The 19,237-nt window shown below is 40.9% G+C and overlaps 1 protein-coding gene across 4 annotated transcripts in view; it reads right to left on the bottom strand.

Annotated features, from left to right (window-relative positions):
* The window catches only part of PAK6 (p21 (RAC1) activated kinase 6), an 88,839-nt gene that overhangs the window by 9,774 nt on the left and 59,828 nt on the right, over positions 1–19,237 (bottom strand). For all 4 annotated transcript variants that reach the window (XM_031952082.1, XM_003755991.3, XM_031952084.1 and 1 more), the window contains 2 exons: positions 18,943–19,151; positions 14,545–15,177 (listed from right to left, as the gene is read on the bottom strand). In XM_031952082.1, coding sequence (XP_031807942.1) covers positions 14,545–15,177; positions 18,943–19,146 — 837 coding nt within the window. In that variant the 5' untranslated portion in view covers positions 19,147–19,151. The remainder of the gene's footprint in view (positions 1–14,544; positions 15,178–18,942; positions 19,152–19,237) is intronic.

Below are 19,237 nucleotides of genomic sequence, written 5' to 3'. Positions count from 1 at the left end.
TCCCAGGAGCTTAGTTTCTGTATCTGTACAGTTCTAAATCTTTGGCTTTATTATTGCAAGCCCAGAAAATTGAAAAGGGAATTCCAGAGATGACCTTCCCCTGGGGATTTTTCCTTTAGGAGAGGCTGACGAGCTTACTCTGTCTGCCCTTTGGCCAAGACTAATTTTTCTCCTCCCTAGGAAGAAAGTAGGGAGCCCCAAAGGGATTCCTCATACCTGTGTTCTTCCCTGTTGTCCTGGGGTCCCAGACCTAAGCAAGAGTGATTGATACTGAAAACATTGCTAGATCAAAGGACCTGGTTGTCAGAAGACATTTCCAAACTCATTTCCTATGTGTTCATCTTTGCATAAGTCACAATCTATATGACTTGGTTTCCTCATCTGTGAAATGGACTAGATGGCCTCTAAGGTCTCGCCTAATTCTAGATCTATTTTCTTGCTTATTTTACAGACAAATGAAATGAGAAGTGAAGTGATTTGCTCAAGTTCACATGGGAATAAATAGCAGAAGTCATATTTGAACCCCATCCTTAGAATCCAATTCCAGAGCTCTTAAAGAAGCAGAGCCAAGATTAACATGGGCTGTAGTGGACTGAGTTCAATTCTAGTTCTACTACTTATTATTTGCATAACATGGCAACTTACTTTATCTCAGCCTCAGTTTTTCCAGCTGTAAATTGAAGAGATAGGGCAGCTATACTATAGATAGTAAGGAAGCCTTGAATTCAAATTTGACCTTAGACACTAACTGTGAGTTTCTGGGCAAGTCATTCAAACTACAGCCTCAATTTCCTATCTGTAAAATGGAAGGAAATAAGCATTTATTGAGCAGCTACTATGTGCCAGACCCTGTGCTAAGTGCTTTACAAATATCATCTCATTTGATTCTCATAACAATTCTGGGTGTTATTGTTTTCCTCATTTCACAGATAGTAAACTAAGGCAGATAGAAATTAAGGGACTTGCCTAGAGTCCCATAGCTAATAAATATGTCTGAAGCAAAATTTGAATTTAGGTGTTCCTGACTCCAGGCTCTAGACTTTTTCCATGGTGCCATTAGCTGCTTCCAGAAGAGGCAACCTTAAAACATGATATAAATGCAAGTTAGTATTACCCTCTCCAGTAGCATCTGCATTTTAAAAGAGGAGGTAATGCTTATTAACCCAAAGGAATGAACGAATTCAGAATGAAAGTAACTACTATTTATAAAGTACTTTGATAGTGGCAAAGCACTTTACATATATTATTTCATTTGATCCTCAAAACAACCCTGTAAGAGAGATTCTATGATTCCTAATTTACAAATGAAGAAACACAGAGATTTAGTGAATTGTCCAGAGCTGGTGATTTGTCCAGAAATCTGAGTTAGTATTTGCACTCAGGTCTTCTTGATTCCAAGACCAGCACTATGCCATCTTGTTACCACCAATTAAACTCCAGTGATGTAATTTCATTCCCCGAGGCGCTGGTTTGGGGAGATATTTGTAGAACAGAGGGCTTTCTCACAGCTCTCTAAAAATGAAAACAAAATCCCATGATGCAGGCAAATGCTCATTCTGTCTCATAAACTCCTGCTTTTGGTCCCTGAAGCAGGACAAAGGTGCCCAGAAATGCTAACTAACTGCTGTTAGGTCCTAAGGGCTAGCTTGTGACCTTTATTCAAAGACCCCAAGGTCTAACTCTGAAGTCTCCAGGCTTGAAAGTGAAGGCTCCCCCCTGATTCCTTTTACCCTCTCTTGGGCTTTGGGATCCAGTTTGAAACTCCAGCTCCTGACCTGGGCATTTTCATCCAATGTTCCTCATATCTGGAATTCTTTTCTTCCTCATTTCTGTCTCCCAGCTTCTTTCACTTCCTTCAGTTCAAGTTAAAAATCCCATCCTTTACAGGAAACCTTTACCATTCTCCTTAATTCTGATACCTTCCCTCTTGATTATTTCCAATTTATTCTATATATACTTTGTATACAATTGTTTATATGTTGTCTCCCCCATTCTCATTCTCCCCTCATTCTCACAGGACTGTGACCTTCTAGAAAACATGTACTCTCTATTATCTTTCTTTATAGTTCTCGGAGGTTAAGCACTGTGCCTGGCAAATAATAATTGCTGAATAAATGTTTATTGACTGGCTGGCTGACCCAGGCCATGAGATCCTTGGTTTGGGAGTAGTGATGAGATGGGGGCCCTAGCCTGCCAGCTCTTGCCTGTCTGGAAGCATCTACTAACTCCCTGCAGAGCAGCATCAGGGTTTGACAGACAGTGGGGGGAGAAGGGATGCTGGCTGTGGGAGGGTTGTTCCTGGCTCCTACTAAAATTATCATTTCAGTGAAGGAGCCAGAAAAAACTCCTAGAAAAAAATTTTTTTTCAGCATTAATCCATCTTCATGTAGGTTTGAGCAATGTAGTGTGATGGAAAAAAGACAGCTAGAATTGTAGCTCTGGGCTCATGTGACCATGAAGGAGTTATTTTTCACCATTAAGCCTCAGTTTTCCTCATCTGAATGATGGGGCTGCTCCCTACTCCCAAGGGCACATGCACATACAGAATAGAGGGGGCTGCAAGGAAGGCTGGGAGTATGTCAGATACCATTTAGTCCAATCCCAACATTTTATAGAAAAGTTGAGACTCACAGACTCACTCAGAGTCTCCTGTGTAGTGAGAGGTAGAGCCAGCATTCAAATCCAGCTCCTCTGAGGCCACAGTCACAGAGCTCTTTCCAATGGACCACGTTGCTTTCCTGGACTAACTAACTTTGGACTTGGGGTAAGAAAACCCAAGTTCTAGTCCTGGCTTAACTCCCTAAGTGATTTTGGGCAAATCATTTTACCTCTTGGGAATTCAGTTTTCTTATCTATAAATGGAGAGATTGGATTTAGGTGGTTCCTTCCAGCTCTAACAGTCCACCTTTTTTTGACCCTACTCAAAAACCTCTGAAGGACAAAACCAAGAAAAGGACAGTTCTCAGCTTAGTGCTCAAGCCAGCCATGCTCACTCCTTCACTTCTCTCCTATTCTATTCTATTCCTCATTCCATAGAGATCACTTCCCAGAAGCCTTATCTCCCTGAAAAATTCCTCTACCTCTAAAGTGCCCTCCTTGGACTGGTGAATTCCTCCTCTAGGAACCTCCGTTTTGAGGATGCGCCAAGCAGCCAGGCTTCCCTTGGCTCCCCTCCCGACTCTCCTGGATTTTTTCCCCATCCCCACACAGTTTCCCCCTCTTTTTTATTTCCCTTTTATGCGCTGTCTTCACCTCTTGCTGTTGTCTTCACAATCTCTCCTAGAGCAGGGAACATATTTTTTGGCCTGCCTTTATATTCTCACTGTGCTCAGCCCAGTGCTTAGCATAGCGTAAATGCTTAATAAATGCTTTCTCCCCCCCCGTATCTATTTATCTCTATATTTCTCTATCTACCTACCTATGTATATCTCCATGAACCTGTCTTCTTGTCCTCTTCTCTCTCTCTCTATCTCCATATATATGTTTCACTATCTCTGTCTCTTCCTATCTCTATCTCTACCAATCTGTTATCTATCTGTATCATATCACCATGTACATATTCATATGTGTATTTATAAATATATTTTATATATATAGTCAGTATGTGTGTGTATGTAAGGATGTTGTCTAAGCAATCCTTCCCAGCATTCTCTGAGGCAGAGCCCCTCAGCCAAGATCAGGAAAAAAACACCCTATTTTCTTAGAAATCCTGGGTTCGTGTTATTTCCAGGTTGTTCCAATATGTTTGAGCCTGCGCCAAAAATTCATCAAGTGCCATCTCTGCTCCCTGTTTCCTTGAGGGAAATTGAGATGTAAAGAAGATCCATCAGTAGGAAAGCTCCCTTCCTTTCCTTTCTGTCCAAAGCTCCTTCTCTGACATTCCCCTCTTTGACCTCTGGAATTTGCTTGCCAGAGCCTTAGAAAACTCTCCGAGCTGTAGTTGTGAGACTGGCAGGCACCAATGGGCAAGAAAGGGTGTAAACTCCTTGAAAGGAGAGCCTGGCACTTGAGAAGTGGGATGCAGTGTGGTAGAGATCAGGATGCAGCATACGGAGTTGTTTGTTGACTGAGGATGGAGACTAGATGATCTGGATTTCATTGGAATGGAAAATCCTTAAATGAGAAAATTTGACCATTTGCCAACAGCTTAGAGTCTGAGAGAGCTGCCTAGGACGTGGAAGAGTTTAGTGACCACACCTGGGTCATGCAGCCCGTATGTGTCAGAGATAGGTCTAGGATATAAAGCCAGTTTTCTATTACACTGTACCATGCTCGCTCTCTTATTCATTAATAAGAACAAGAAGTGTCTGTCTAGTCCGTAAAGCCTGTTCAATCATTGAAGGGATTATGATAGGTAAAGAAGTTCACTCAAGAGATCTGCACTGAAACTATGGTTATTTCCTTGGAGAAGGACCAGCATTTGGTGGAAGACAGACTCACGAAAAATGTTTTTTCTTAAGATGATGCTCAGAACATAGAAGCCATAAAGAGTCATGGAATCACAGAGTTGGGAAGGGCATCAAGAGATCGTCTGATTTAGCCCTTGATTCTAGGAAGAAACCTTCCATGAACCATGAAAAATAGATGGATGTCAGTTTTTTTTAAGTGTCCAGGATGAGCAGATTTATTTTAAGCCTGATCCTAATGGACTAAGCTTTTGCCTCTTTCCCTTTTCCTTTCTCCTTTTGGTTTAAGACCAGATCAAGTAAATGAAATTTCAAGATAACGGGTTGGCTTAAGGAATCCGAGAAATGCCTTCATCCACTGGAGCCTTCCTATAGTATGCTAAAGTGGAAAGAGCCCAAAACAGACCAGAGACCTGAGTTCAAGTTCTTATGCCACCACTTAAAAATAGGTGACATTGATTAAATGACTTAACTTTTTTATGCCTTAGTTTGTCTACCTGAAAAAATGGAGATGTTACTACTTAACCTATCAACCTCATAGGAAGGTTGTGAGGATCAATTAAAAAACTTAATTTCAATTTGACAAATACCTATGATGAATAGAAATTGTGCTATAATTTAAAAAGTGAAATATGTAAATAAATAATATTTTAATTTATTATGTGCAATATATTTTATATAATGTATTTAATATAAAATATATTACATATAATATTATGTATATATGGTTCAGATCTATGATTTCTTTAGTGTAGGGAACTTCTGGTGAGGAAGTTCCTTCTACCCGGAAAGCACTGTTCAGCAACTGAGAATCTTTGAGAGCTGCCTACAGTCACCCAGCCTGCTCCTGTCAGAGGTGGTATGCTAATCCAGGTCTCTCCAATTCCAAGGCTGGTCTTTTATTCCTATACCATGGAGACCCTCTGATGAAAACAACTGTTATTAATAGGTATTCTGAGGGGCTCTGAGCTGGAGAAATGTCTCCATAGACTGCATAGGCTGGTATGAAGGACCACTGGCAGCTAGCTTACTAAATACCCACTGGAAAGGGGTGGAGAGAATATCAAGACTTCACATTTTAGGGAAGTGCTGTCAGGAAATTCCAAAGGTTAAGGATTCAGACTGACTCATCCCTGTGGCACTAACAGGAGACAGCTCAATAAACAACTTGTCTTGGAAACTTTCTGAGTCGGGTCAGAAGGAACTCCAGGACTGCCATGCTCCAAGCTCAAACCTGCCATCTGGCATTTCCTTCTCTGGGAATATTAATCTGTCAACAAAACAATGCTTTATAGTGGAAAAAGTCACTTTGTTTTAGAAGGCAACAGCTCTCATTGTCTATCACTCAGCAGCTGTGCGATATTGGGAAAGTCACTTAATTTCTGATTTATCCATAAAATAGGGTGAAATTGTGCCGGAGCTATGTGATCCTGAGTACGTCACTTAATCCTGTTGCAAAATGAGCTGGAGAAGGAATGGCAAAACACTTCAGTATCTCTGCCAAGAAAACCTCAAAATGGGATCATGAAGAATTGGACGTGACAGAAATGACACAATAAAAAAGCAGAGTCTGGGCCGCTTGTTAGGCAGATGAATCTGAACAAGACACTTAATCCTCTTCTCCCTGTACTCTTCCTCAAACCCTGCCCCTCCCTAGTCTCTCTTCTCTTCCATCCTCTTCCATGGTGCTCTCTAGAAACTTGCTCTATCATTAATAAATATTCTTCATTCCTTAATCTCTTCTCTCTTTCCATACTGAATTCATGCACGTCTGTCTCTGTCTCTCTCTCCTTCCTGGAAGATACTTCCTCCTTGACTATCCTCTCCATTCTGGTTGCTGTTTTTCTCATGCCCTCTGACACCCTTGGGCAGGAGGAAGCATTTTTCTCCTCCTTCCCCATTGCTACTTCCAGATTCTCTCTCATTCTGCATTCTCATTGGGGTATACTTCATCCCTCTCTATTACTACTTCCCAATTCCTATACGTAGTCTGCTTGTCTCCCAGTCATTTTCTCCAGGAGCTCAGCACTGAGCTCATAGTTTATTTCTCTACCCCAAATTCTGCCCTCATACTTGAGCACTTTACTGTGAATGATGCTAAACTCCCTAGCTATCTTGACCTGCATTTCTATATCTCCTTAACTATCCATGCATATAGGGATATATTAAGTGTCAACATTAACTATAACTTGTCATCTCTATGTAATTCAGCTCTCAAATTGCCCTTTCTGATGATCTCCTATGTTTTCCTAAATTTCACTCTCACTAGGATCACAGGAACAATTCCAATCAGTCAATAAGCATTTATTAAATGCTTACTATGTGTTAGACCCAAATCCTCCTCACCATGTGCCAAGTTCAAGTGCCTCTTATTTACGTCAATGTTCAAGTTATGCTTCTCACTTATTTAAGCCCTCAGTACTGAGGGAGTAAGTGGTAGAGAAGATGCTGAACTGCAATGGTAGAAGGGTGTTTCCTCATCTGGAAATTCCCTATACTAGTAAAATCACAGGTCCAATGCCCATTCCCTATCCCATTGTGTCAGTCACTGTGGTAAGAGCTGGGGATAAAAGAAAGATAAAAGCAGTTCTTGCCTTCAAAGAACTCCCATTCTACTGAGGGAGGGAAGATGTAAATAACTAGGTCTATATAAGATATTCAGAGTAGATGGAAGGTAATCTTGGAGCTGGAAGAAATCATCTGGTCTAACCCCCTAATTGCAGAGATGTGGAAATGAGGACAAGTGAAAACCAATTAGTTTTAGTGCTATTGTTTTACAGTTAAGGGAACTGAGGCCCAAAGAGGTAGAATGAATTGCCCAAGATCATACCATTAGTATTAGAACTGAAATTTCAACATGGATTCTCTGATTCAAAATTTAGTGCTCATCTCCTACAGTCTTTGCACCCTGCCCATGTTCTCCCAGTCCATTCCCCCACCTTCCTCTTCCCACTCAAATTGACAACAGCCCTATGCATCTTAGATTATGAAATCCTGAGGTCATGATGATTAAATCACAATTTAGAATTGTTCCATTTCCATTCTGACTTTTATGTCAGGCTCCTCCTTTCACTGTCTTGACCCCAGAGTTAATCATTTCAACTATCCATTGTCACAGCTCTTGACTTTTTGTCCACCTAGTCTAAGCCATGCTGACTGGGCCCACTATAAATTCGTATATCTAATCTAACCTGGCCCTTCACTGCAAGGCAGCTCCTTTGATTCTTCCTTGATCATACTCCCTGCAAGGGCTGCTAATAATAGCGAACATTTATATAGTGCTCTAAGGTTTGCATAGCTCTTAACATACATTATCTCATTTGATGCAACACTCCTTTTCTCTCCTCAAACCCCTGTGCCTCTCTCATTGTGACATCTGCTCCTACTTTACTGAGCTACAAAATAGGATCAGATCTCAGTCATATTTATTTACTTATTTTTATTATTAAAACTTTTTATTTTCAAAACATATACATTTTTTGTTTTTCTTCCCAGGTTATTTTTACTTTCTGAATCCAATTCTTCCTGTGCAACAAGAGAACTGTTCGGTTCTGCACACATATATTGTATCTAGGATATATTATAACATATTTAATATGTGTAAGACTGCTTGCCATCTAGGGGAGAGAGTAGAGGGAGAGAAGGGAAAAATCAGAACAGAAGTGAGTGTAAGGGATAATGCTGTAAAAAATTTACCCATACATATTTACTGTCAATAAAAAGTTATAATTATTTTAAAAAAAGAAATAGAAAAAAAACATGCATAATTTTCAACATTCACCCTCGCAAAACCTTATGTTCCAAATTTTCTCCTCCTTTCCCTTTCCTCCTCCCCTAGACACCAGCCACATTTAAACAAACAAAAACACTTTTCTTTTAACCATGCAATCTTCTTAAGCTATTATATGTCTTCTTTTAATTGCCAAGCTCCTAGAAAGAATTGTGAGCATACATTGCTTCCCCTTCCTTATTACCCATTTCTCAACTTCTTACAATACAGCTTTCAACCCCACTACTCTACTGAAATGCTCTCTCACAGCTTACTAATACTCTTTAATTTCCAAACTCATTGGACTCTTTGCTCCCGTTCTCTACACCCCTTGCTCCTCATCTGCAACTTTTGATGCTGTCGACCATCCCTTCTTCTTGTATACTCTCTCCTTCCTAACTGAATGGAAATATTCTCCCCTGATTCTCCTACCTGTCTAACTGCTCTTCTGTTTTCTCTTTGCTTAATCATTATTCATCTGGTTCCCTAACTATAGTTGTCTCTCAGGACTCTAGTCTAGGCTCTCTTCTTTATATACTCTTTCCCTTGGTGATCTCACCAACTATGATGAATTTAATTATTATCTCTACACAGGTGACTCACGAATCTCTCCATCTAACCCCTAATTTTCCTCCTGATTTCTAGTCCCACAATGCCATATCTTATTGGACACCTCCTGAATTTCCTATCAACATCCCAGACTCGGGTACAAAAGGAAACTGTCTTTTCACTCACCCCCTTTATCATTCTCTCACTTTCTCTTCCTCTAAACTGCCCTATTTCTCTTGGATTTTCTACTTGTACTTACTACTAGTCATCTAGCATTTACTAAGGACCTACTATGTGGCAGGTATTATACTAAGCACTGGGGGTTAAAAAGAGAGTTTAAAAAAACAACAGTCCTTGTTCTAAAGGAGTTCACAGTCAAAGAGGGAGACAACATGCAAATAACTATTTATGAATAAGATAGTTACAAAATCCCCCAAAGAGAATGAAAAAGGCTCCTTATAGAAGGTGACTTTGAGCAGAACCAGGAGAACACCGAGTACAGTAATAAGATTGTACACTGATCAACTGTAAAAGACTCAGCTGTTCTCAGCAATACAGTATTTCAAGACAATCCCCAAGGACTCATGATAAAAAATGCTATCTACCTCCAAAGAAAAAAACTGATGGGGACTGAATGCAGATTGAAGTGTACTATTTTTCACTTTATTTTTTCATGCTTTTTTTTTTTTCCCTTTTGGGTCTGTGACTAATATGGAAATAGATTTTGCATGATTGCACATGTATAATCTATATCAAATTGCTTACTGCCTCAGGGAGAGAGAGAGAAGAAAGAGGTGGAGAAAATTTTGAAGCTCAAAATTTAAAAAAAAAAAAGAATATTAGAAATTGTCTTTATGAAGTTCTTTTTTTCAGATTGGTTATGATCACATGTAGATCCTGTGAAATGCATTCAAATGCAGAGAGAGAGAGAGAGTACAAACAGTATCTATAATTTTAAAAGAAATATTTTCCCACCCTCATTTTGTCTATTTTCCCTTGCCATCACTGTAATACATGCAAACTTTGTTGTTTCTATTCCTTTATCTTTGCATGTGGTATATGCCATTAAATTGTTTTTACACAGCACTGTCTGAGTCAGAAATACAGCAACTTTGAAACCAAAGATCAATAAAAGCATTCCCCCCAAAAAATAAATGCCCCCCATTATCTTTACATGTTATTGAGAAAAATTTTTAAAAATTTAAAGTAGGACTTTGGCCAAGACATGAAGGAAGCCAGGCAGAAGAAATGAGGTACAGGATGGTGAAAACTGTTGGAGTGGAGAGAAATAGTGTTTTGTTCAGGAAATAGCAAAGATCCCAGTGTTACTAGAATCATAAAGTATAATAGAAAAATGGTATACTGGAAAAAATAGGAAGAAGACATGTTGTGAAAGGCTATGAAAGTTCAACAGGAGGGGCAGCAAGGTGGTGCAGTGGATACAGCACCAGCCCTGAAGTCAGGAGGACCTGAGTTCAAATCTGGTCTCAGACATTTAACATGCCCTAGCTGTGTGACTCTGAGCAAGTCACTTAACCCCAAATTGCCTCAGGGGGAAAAAGTCAAACTGGAGTTATTTAGTCTCACAGGTACTAGGAGAAGACAATTAGGTTGCTCAGTAGATATAGCACTAGACCTGGACTCAGAGAGACTCGAGTTCAAATTCAGCCTTACACACTGACTAGCTGTGTTACCTCTGTTTGCCTTAATGCACTGGAGAAGGAAATGGCAAACTGTTCTATCTTTGCTACAAAAGCTACACAGACAGTAAGGTCCATGTAGTCACAAAGAGTCAGACATAACTGAACAGCAACATGGATATCAGGGAGCCACTCGGCTTTGCAAGTTTGGAGCTTTTCTACTGTTCCCACTCTTGGATTCAATCAACTTCCAATTCTACCTCCACAGTATCACTGACATTATTGACATCCTTCTCATCTTCTCCACTCAACATGGAGATTAGGCTCTGATTCCCCTTCTCCTGCAAAGTCATTTTCCTATGGCACAGGTCTGACCATGTTGCTCTTCTGTTCAAAGAGATTTAGTGATTTATTTTGGACATGGCCTTCAATTCCACTGGTAGAGGAAACTCCCTTCTATCCAGGCAGGTTGGTGCCTGTTAAATAATTTGTAGTCTTGAGAGTTGACTAGAACACTGGAAAGATTAAATGCCTTGCCTGGGATAATGCAGCTAGCATGACTCAGAGGTAGCATTCAAATCCAGGTCTTCCCAATTCCAAGGTAGAGCTAACTCTCTCCCCATTAGAACATCCTACCTCTCCCCATCAAATTCTAAGTGCTTGCCATCAGAATTCTAACATAATAAAACTTCCCCTGCCCATTTCTTGCTTTCTACAACTTCCTAAATCTTCCATAAAGCCAATGGCCCAATTCTTGTCCACCCAGGAGATCTTGGTCTCTCCAACCACTAGATTCAGTGTCCAGATCCCATCCTGTGAACTCACGCATGTACTTCCTCATTATGTGGTTCTAATTGAGAATGTAAAAATGATTTCAATTTTTCCCTAGCTGTAAGAGGCCAGAAACACAAATCTTGCTGGACATGCTTGCTTTGAAAATATGCAATCAGGAGGTCAGAAATGGTCTTGAAAAATCAGACCTTGACAATGTACCCCAAGGTGGATGGGAGAATTTGACTTATTTTTAAAAGCTCCTCAAGGCTAGTGAATCTTAGACTCCTAGGAGTCTTGATCAATATGAACAATCTCTTTTTTATTTTGAACTCAATTGAAGTAGTAGGAGGAAGGAGAGGCGGGCAAACTACTTCAGTTGGACTGTTCAAGAGACCCTTCATTCCCAATACAAGATGTTGTCATGAGAGCTGAAGGTCTTGTCACCAAGATGCAGATATAGGAGGTTCCCAGTATGGCTTCCCAATCAACCACTCCCTTAAGAATCTTAGTGCTTGGGGCAGCTAGTAGGCACAGTGGATAGATCTCCAGTCCTGAAGTCAGGAGATCCTGACTTCAAATCTGGTCTTACACACTTAACTTACTTAATTACTAGCTATGTGACCCTGGGCAAGTCACTTAATTTCAATTCCCCCCTTCTCCCCTCCCCCCCCCAAAAAAAAAGAATCCTTGTATTTGAAAAGCCTTGGAAAGAGTTCATATACTCTACCCCCTAGCCTTGGAGATGAATGTATTCTATTCTTAGAATCACAGTTTGGAGCTGAAAGGGACCTCAAAGATCACCTAATTCAATTCCTTCTCCCATTTTACAGATTGAAAATCATCCCCAATAGACCGGATTAATCCCCTTCCTAAATGTCTTCTACAGTCTTCCATAATAAAGTGTCCAGGCCTCTCACAACACCTCCCATCCCTCAGGCTCTGAAATCTCTAGAGGAAAAGCCAGAATAATAATAATACAATAATAATAGCTGACATTTATAAAGGGCTGTTGTGAAGATCAAAAGAGATGATCTATGTAAAGTGCTTTATAAACCTCAAATGTCATCTATGAATATCACATAACACTTTAAGGGCTGCAAAGTACTTTACATACATTATCTTACTTGACCCAGTAAGCTAAAAGCTATTATTATCCCAGCTTCATAGGTGAGAAATCTGGGAGGGAGAGAAGTTAAGGGGCTCTCTGAATCAACAGAGTGATTTGTAAGGATGGTTACAGATGGTTATGGCCTTGCAGGCCAAAGTTATAGATTGTGTCCTGAGGTTTCTAGTCACACTAGTCTGGGATGAACCTTCTTAGAACAAACCAAAAACTTCAGGTCTCCCCAAGATCTCCAGGTTAACATATTTCTTCTATTGCTATTCTTCATATAGCATTCCATTGACCACATCTTCATACTCATTTCCCACCTCCACACCTTTGTCCTGATCATCCCCCATGCCTTCAATATACTTCCCCGACTATAAAAATTCCTAGGCTCCTTTCAGACTCAGCTCAAACATCACTTTCATGAAATTTTTTTCTGATTCCCCATCTACACCTGGGCCAATGATTTTCCCCAACATTTCTTGTTTAATAAACTTATATATGTACATGTTGTGTTCCCTGCTCCCCTCACCACTATGGAATGTAAGCCCTTTTGAGGGCAGAGACTTTCACTTTCATCTCTGAATCTCTGGTACCTTACAGAAGGCTTAATACATATTTATTGAGGGGCAGCTAAGTGGTAGCACTGGCACTGGAGTCAGGAGGATCTGAGTTTAAATCCAGTCTCAGACACTTACTAGCTGTGTGGTCTATAGCAAGTCACTTAAGCCCAATTGCCTCAAAAAACATTAAATATTAGTTGACTGATTGATTAGGTAGGTGATTTTGGGTGGGGGAATGTTCAGAGGAATATGGGTCCTTTAAAATTCCCTGTATCTTCAAGGAGACAGTGACCTTAAGATTTCAAAGAAATAATGTTAGCAACATTATGAATTGTTAGTATTAATAAAGTACATCAAAGTTGGCAGATTCTTCACATGTTATTACCTTTGGTCCTCACAATAACCAGGTGGGGTGACTGCTATTATTATATCTCCATTTTGTAGAGAAAGAAATTGAGGTAGTAACTTACCCAGAATTAGACAACTAGTAAGAGACTGAGGAAGGATTTGAACTCGTTTTTTCCTGACTACAATTCTATCTGCTATGCCCACTAACCTCTGAAGGAGTTACACTCAATGACCTCCTAAGATCTCTTCCAGCTCCAATTCTGTTATTCTATAAACCCCTCTATATCTGGTGTGTTCAGTTGGGTCTGATTCTTTGTGATCCTATTTGGGGTTTTCTTGACAAAGATAAAGGAGCAGTTTGCCATTTTCTTCTCCAACTCATTTTGCAGATGAGGAAACTGAGCAAACAGTATTAAGTAGCTCACCCAGAGTAAGATACCCTGCTCTTGGGGTACAGTGCCTTTATTGTTGCTTCCCCAAAGGGCACCCACCCCTTGATCCAGCTTGTAGGATATTGGGCACCCTTTGGAGACTGTAGCCTCTGAAAAAGTACAGAACAGAGTGAATGCTATTGCTGAGTCTGGCACTTAGAGGTGAATAATTTCAAAATTCAAAGACATTTTCTTGGGCCTTTATTTGTCCTCCCCTCCCAACAATGGTTTCTGTGTGAGCTGAATGGTCAGGGACATAGTCTCAGGAGTATTCATGGAGACCCTGGATAGAAGCAGTTGTATTTAGCAAAGCTTGCTTATTTTTTCCTATGGATTCTCTGACTATGTCTTTGCACCCTCTCCATATTTTTCTCACCTTCTAGACTTCAAAGTAAGAATCACTGATTTATAATTTAGAACTAGGAAGGACCTTAAAAACCACTCTCCAACCCTCTGGTTGAACAATTGAGGAAGCTAAGGCAAGGGCAGTTAGGTGGTTCCACAGTGTATGGAATTCCAGCACTGGAGTCAGGAAGACATTTTCAGGAGTTCAGATCCAGCCTCCGATACTTGGTTGTATGATCCTGGATGAGCCCATTTGCTTTAGACTCTCATTTGCAAAATGAGTTGGAAAAGAAAATGGCAAACTGTTCCATTATCTTTGCCAAGAAAACCCCAAATAGGATCACGAAGAGTCAGACCCAACTGAACAGACCAGACATTGAGGGGTTTGTAGAATCACAAAGTTGGAGCTGGAAGAGACCTTAGAGGCCCTGAGACCAGCGCCTTCATTTTACAGATGAGGAAACTGATTCTGAGAAAGGTTAAGCAGCTTGCCCAGGGTCACCAGTGTGAGTACCTAAGGAATCTTCCTGATTCCAAGGCCAGTGCCCTATTCCCCCATGATGACTCTGAAATTACCTCGTAATGTGGCCCAGAACCCATCTCCCACCTACCTTGCTCTTTGCAGCTGGGACTGGCTTGCTGTTGCCATCAGTAATAAACATGCTACGGAAAAGCTTATTCTTCAAGCTGCTTTCTTGAGTCTTGGGGCTGGGGCTGCCTTCCCCACTGGGCCTGCCCCCAGCTGGGCCCACCAGGCAAGACTGGGGTCTTCGGTCCTCTGAATTCTGCCTCCCAACCTTGCCACCTCTGCTTGAGGGCAGGGCAGGGGAGGTCCCTAAGGATGAACTGGGCAGGCAAGAAGTGAGCTGTAAGCATCGCTGAGCAGCTCCTTGGAACTCTGTGGGCCCCAGGGATTGGGTTTTCATCACCAGCCCATTAGGCTGGGCCTGATCAGCTTGGTATTCTGGCCACATCATTTCTCTCCGGCCTGCTTTGGTTCCCCCATTGCAGTTGAGGTAGATACCATAAGGGTCAGCCCCCTGAGGCTGGGGATTTTGAAGGTACATGTCTGTGTCTGGGCCCCATCGTTCATCCCCCAAGAGCCCCAGTGACTGGGCTCTCCTTCTGCTGGTGGGGCTCCGGCCCCGAAGGGTGTTGGAGCTGATGACAGAGAGCTTCTGAATATCATTGAGCAGCCCAGAAATGTAGCCTTCCACTTCAATGGTGCTGCCCCGGACCACCGTCTGTCAGGAGAGAGAAAAAAAGAGTTCGCATGAAGGCTGGTGCTTGGAGGAGCAAAGCAGGGCAGGGATGCCATGGGACAGGGAGAAGTCTAAGGCAGCAAGCAAGGGAAGAGGCTGTCAGAGAACCAGACCTCAAGGAGAACTGAGAGGAGAGCTCGGCCTTTGAGGAGGAGTGCTTGTGGAAACCAGACTCTAGCTTCCCATCCTTGGTTCTCGCCACTGAGCTGGCCTGGATTTCACACTGGAGGATCTGGGTTCAAATCACAGTTTGGTTACTGATTCTCTGTGATCTTAGGCAACTCCCTTACCTCCCTTGCTTAGGTTTCCTCACCTCCAAAAAGAAGAGATTGGATAAAAATGACCTGTGAGGTCCTTTCCAGATCTAAATCCGTAATGTCACATCAGTTACTTTCCCCTCTTTACTCTTGTTCAGTCATTTGCTATTCAGTCAGCTATTTGCCTCAGTTTCTTCATCTGCAAAATGAGTTGGAGAAGAAAATGGCAAATTGTTCCCATTGTCTTTGCCAAGAAAACTCCAAATAGGATCGTGAAGAGTCAGACCCAACTGAACACAAGACATTGAGGGGTTATAAAATCACAGAGTTGGAGCTGGAAGACACCCTGGAGGCCACTGAGTCCAGCTCCTTCATTTACAGATGAAGAAACTGATTCTGAGAAAGGTTAAGCAGCCCCATTTGGGGCTTTCTTGGCAAAGATACTAGAATGGTTTGTCATTTCCTTCTCCGGCTCACTTTACAGATGAGGAAACTTTAGCTCTCCCTATACTATTAAAGAGAAACATTTCCTCCCTCATCCAGGAACTCTCTCCCTCAATTCACAGAAATTCATAGGAATTCACACCCATCACCTTCCAAATCTTGAGAATAGAGAAATTTAGCTCAGTTTCTTCCTGTTTTTATTGCATCTTTCACAACCAGGCTAGTGACACACAAAAAAGGAACCCTCAAAAATTTAAAGACAAACACCCAGGGAGTAATGAGGCTACTCTACAAGGGAGGGACTAAGCTTATTTGTTTCTATACTGTTAAATAAATGTGACTGATGTTAGAGCTCTCTAAATTTTGGTGCCTTGTAGCAAAGCTCCAGTTGCCTTAATCTAGTTAGGTCTTAATTTTTTTTTTTTTTAATCCACAAAGAAACCACAAGTTAAAAGCCATTTTATTCTTGGTTATAGATAAATTCTGAAAGATTAAGATCAATTGTAAACACTTTAAAGGCAAAGATTATCTCATTTACTTTTGTTTTACTTATCTTTACTTATCTACCTGCTGCTGTCCCCCCCACACCCTCCACACACATGGCACTAAGCAGTCATTTTGCACACAGTAAGTGCTTAATGAGCACAAAGTAAGTTTCTCACAGCCAGTAGTGAAGATCAAATGAAATGCCAAAAAATAAAGAGCTTTGTTAATTGCAAATTTGTTATTGTTGAATCTTTTGAATCATTTGAGAGTTTTCCTGGCAAAGATACTGGAGTGGTTTGTCATTTCCTTCTCTAGCTCATTTTACAGATGAGGAAACTGAGGCAAACAGGGTTAAGTAACTTGTCCAAGATCACACAGCTAGATCTGAACTCATTTTCCTGACTCCAGGTCTAGTGCTATGTCCATTGTACCACCTAGTAGCAAAATTCAATGATAAAATAACTAATAGAGAAATATGTTTTACATGAATTGTATATCCATAACCAATTCAAAAATTTTACTCTCTTGGGGGGAGGAGGGACAAAGGAGGTATGGAGAATATTTAAACTCAAAAACTTTTTAAATAAATGTTTAAAAATGTCTTTACATATAATTACTATTACATGTAAAAACACTATTTTAAAAACTTAATAGTAAATAAAAGATTAATCCTAATATTGTTATAAGTGCTTTGAAGTAATTTGAAACCTTTTTTTCCCCCTCTTATATCCTGCTCCTTTACACAGCCTTGTTCCCGGACCCTAGCAACAAAACACCCCTCCAACCATAGAAAAGCCCCTTACCCTCTATCTCTGAGCTAACTGAGGACTATGCAGAGAACAAAACCTGATTCCTATTCTTTTGTTTGTTTGTTTGTTTTGCAAAGACAATTGGGGTTAAATGACTTGCCCAGGGTTACGCAGTAAGAAGTGTTAAGTATCTGAGGTCAAATTTGAACATGGGTTCTCCTGACTTCAGGGCTGGTGCTCTATCCACCTGATTCCTGTTCTTGAGAAGTTTCCCACCTGTCATCAGGTTGAAGTCTCCACCTCTAAGAAGCTTAAGATTCACAGGCTCATAGATTTAGAGCTAAAAGAAACCTTAGAAATCATTTGTTTCACAGAGCTGAGGCCGACCGAGAGTAAATAACTGATGCAAGATCATACAACTAAAAAGTGTTTAAGGCAGCATTTGAACTTAGGTGTCCCAATTCCAAATCCAGTGATCAATCTATCGAACTACCCAGTTGTCTCAGAGCCCTGAGACCTGTACTCTTCCCTATATAGAGTAAGGAAAGAACAATCCTTTTTATCCCGAGCTGCCCTCTTTGCCTCTTCTTACTCCTTCCCTTCCCTTCCCTCTGGATAGAATGCTTCTATAAACCTCAAAAGGACATGAAGGGAAAACAGGTTTTGTCACTTTCCAAAAAAGTGATGATTCAGGGACAGTGTCATACAAGGGACTGGGTTGCACTACCTGTCATATGCATACTTATTGAATTGATTTGTTGCTGCTGAGGTCAGCCTTGTTGGATAAACTCTCCCTCTGGTCTTTACTCTGTTCCAGCCCCCCATGTGGCAGGGCATCTGGGGGCAGGCATAGATGGATCTGCTGAAATAAAGGTCTCTTCCTCTATCCCCCTTTCCCCATCTGCCTCAAGACTTTTAGAAGTCTTTTAGAAGGTGACCCAGGGTCAAAAGTGGGCAAGATGAAGATCCAGATCTTCCTCCTTTTCCTTGAACCCTGGACCTTTCATAACTCTTTACTTGGCTGCTTCTCCCCAAGCCACTCTGTGAAAAGCAAGATGAATTAGTTGTTTATGTTGCTGTTCAATCATTTTAGTTATGTCCAATTCTTCACCATCTCCTTTGAAATTTTTTCATCATCTCAGCAAAAATACAGGACTTCTTTACCATTTCCTTCTCTAGCTCATTTTACAGGTGAGGTAACTGAGGCAAACAGGGTGAAGTGACTTACTCAGGGTCATCTATCTAAGAAAGTGTTTGAGAGTGGATTTGAACTCATAAAAATGAGTCTTCCTGATTCCAAGCCCAGTGCTCTATCCACTGTACTATCCAGCTGTCCCAGACTAATTAGTAAGAAATTAGAATAACAGTTCATTAATAACTAATAATTAAGAGCTTCTTTGAGGTTTCTTTGTGGTTTTAACAGAAGCTATTTTTTTCCCAGTCAGGAAGAATCTAAGCTTAATCCCCTCCTTTTCTCTAAGCTTTGGGAGAGCTTAGTTAGGCAGCTGGGTAGTAAAATGGTTAGAGTGTTTGACTTGGAATCAGGAAGATCTGAGCCAGAATGTTGCATCAATTACCAGCTATGTAACTCTGGGAAAAATCATTTATCTTTCCTCCTCCTGTTTCCTCATCTGTAAAATGGAAATTTGATAATAATAAATAACATATACTTCAAAGGCTTATTTGTGAGGAACTAATGCCCAAGTTTACATAAAGAGCTTTGCAAGCCTCAAATATGTAACTATATAACTGCTAGTTATCCCTCCACATCAGTATGGGGTTCATCTTTTTTCCTCTAGGGACATTCTCACCTTCATGGGCTGGAGCTGGACCCGGGTGATACGTGAAGGGTCTACCACAGGTTTGGGTCTCCGCAGGGTATCCAGGATGTTCTGCCATTGTGGAGGGAGGCCCACAAACTTGCCTTCCTTGGGGTCAAAGGATGTGTGGACACGGTGCTGGAAGTTCTGTGGAGCAGAGATTTCTGGACGTTTCTTTTTCTTTTTTCGGAACATTATGTCTGAGTATCAGAAGAGAAAAACATGTATTCAGGATGAGATTTTTCTCAGAAGTGCAGTCTTTGTGTGTGAGTGTTCCCTCACGTGC

Source organism: Sarcophilus harrisii, chromosome 2, assembly GCF_902635505.1.
Source record: "Sarcophilus harrisii chromosome 2, mSarHar1.11, whole genome shotgun sequence".
Lineage (NCBI taxonomy): Eukaryota > Metazoa > Chordata > Mammalia > Dasyuromorphia > Dasyuridae > Sarcophilus > Sarcophilus harrisii.
The sequence above is the reverse complement of the archived record's forward strand: the minus strand, read 5'-3'. Positions and strand labels throughout refer to the sequence as shown.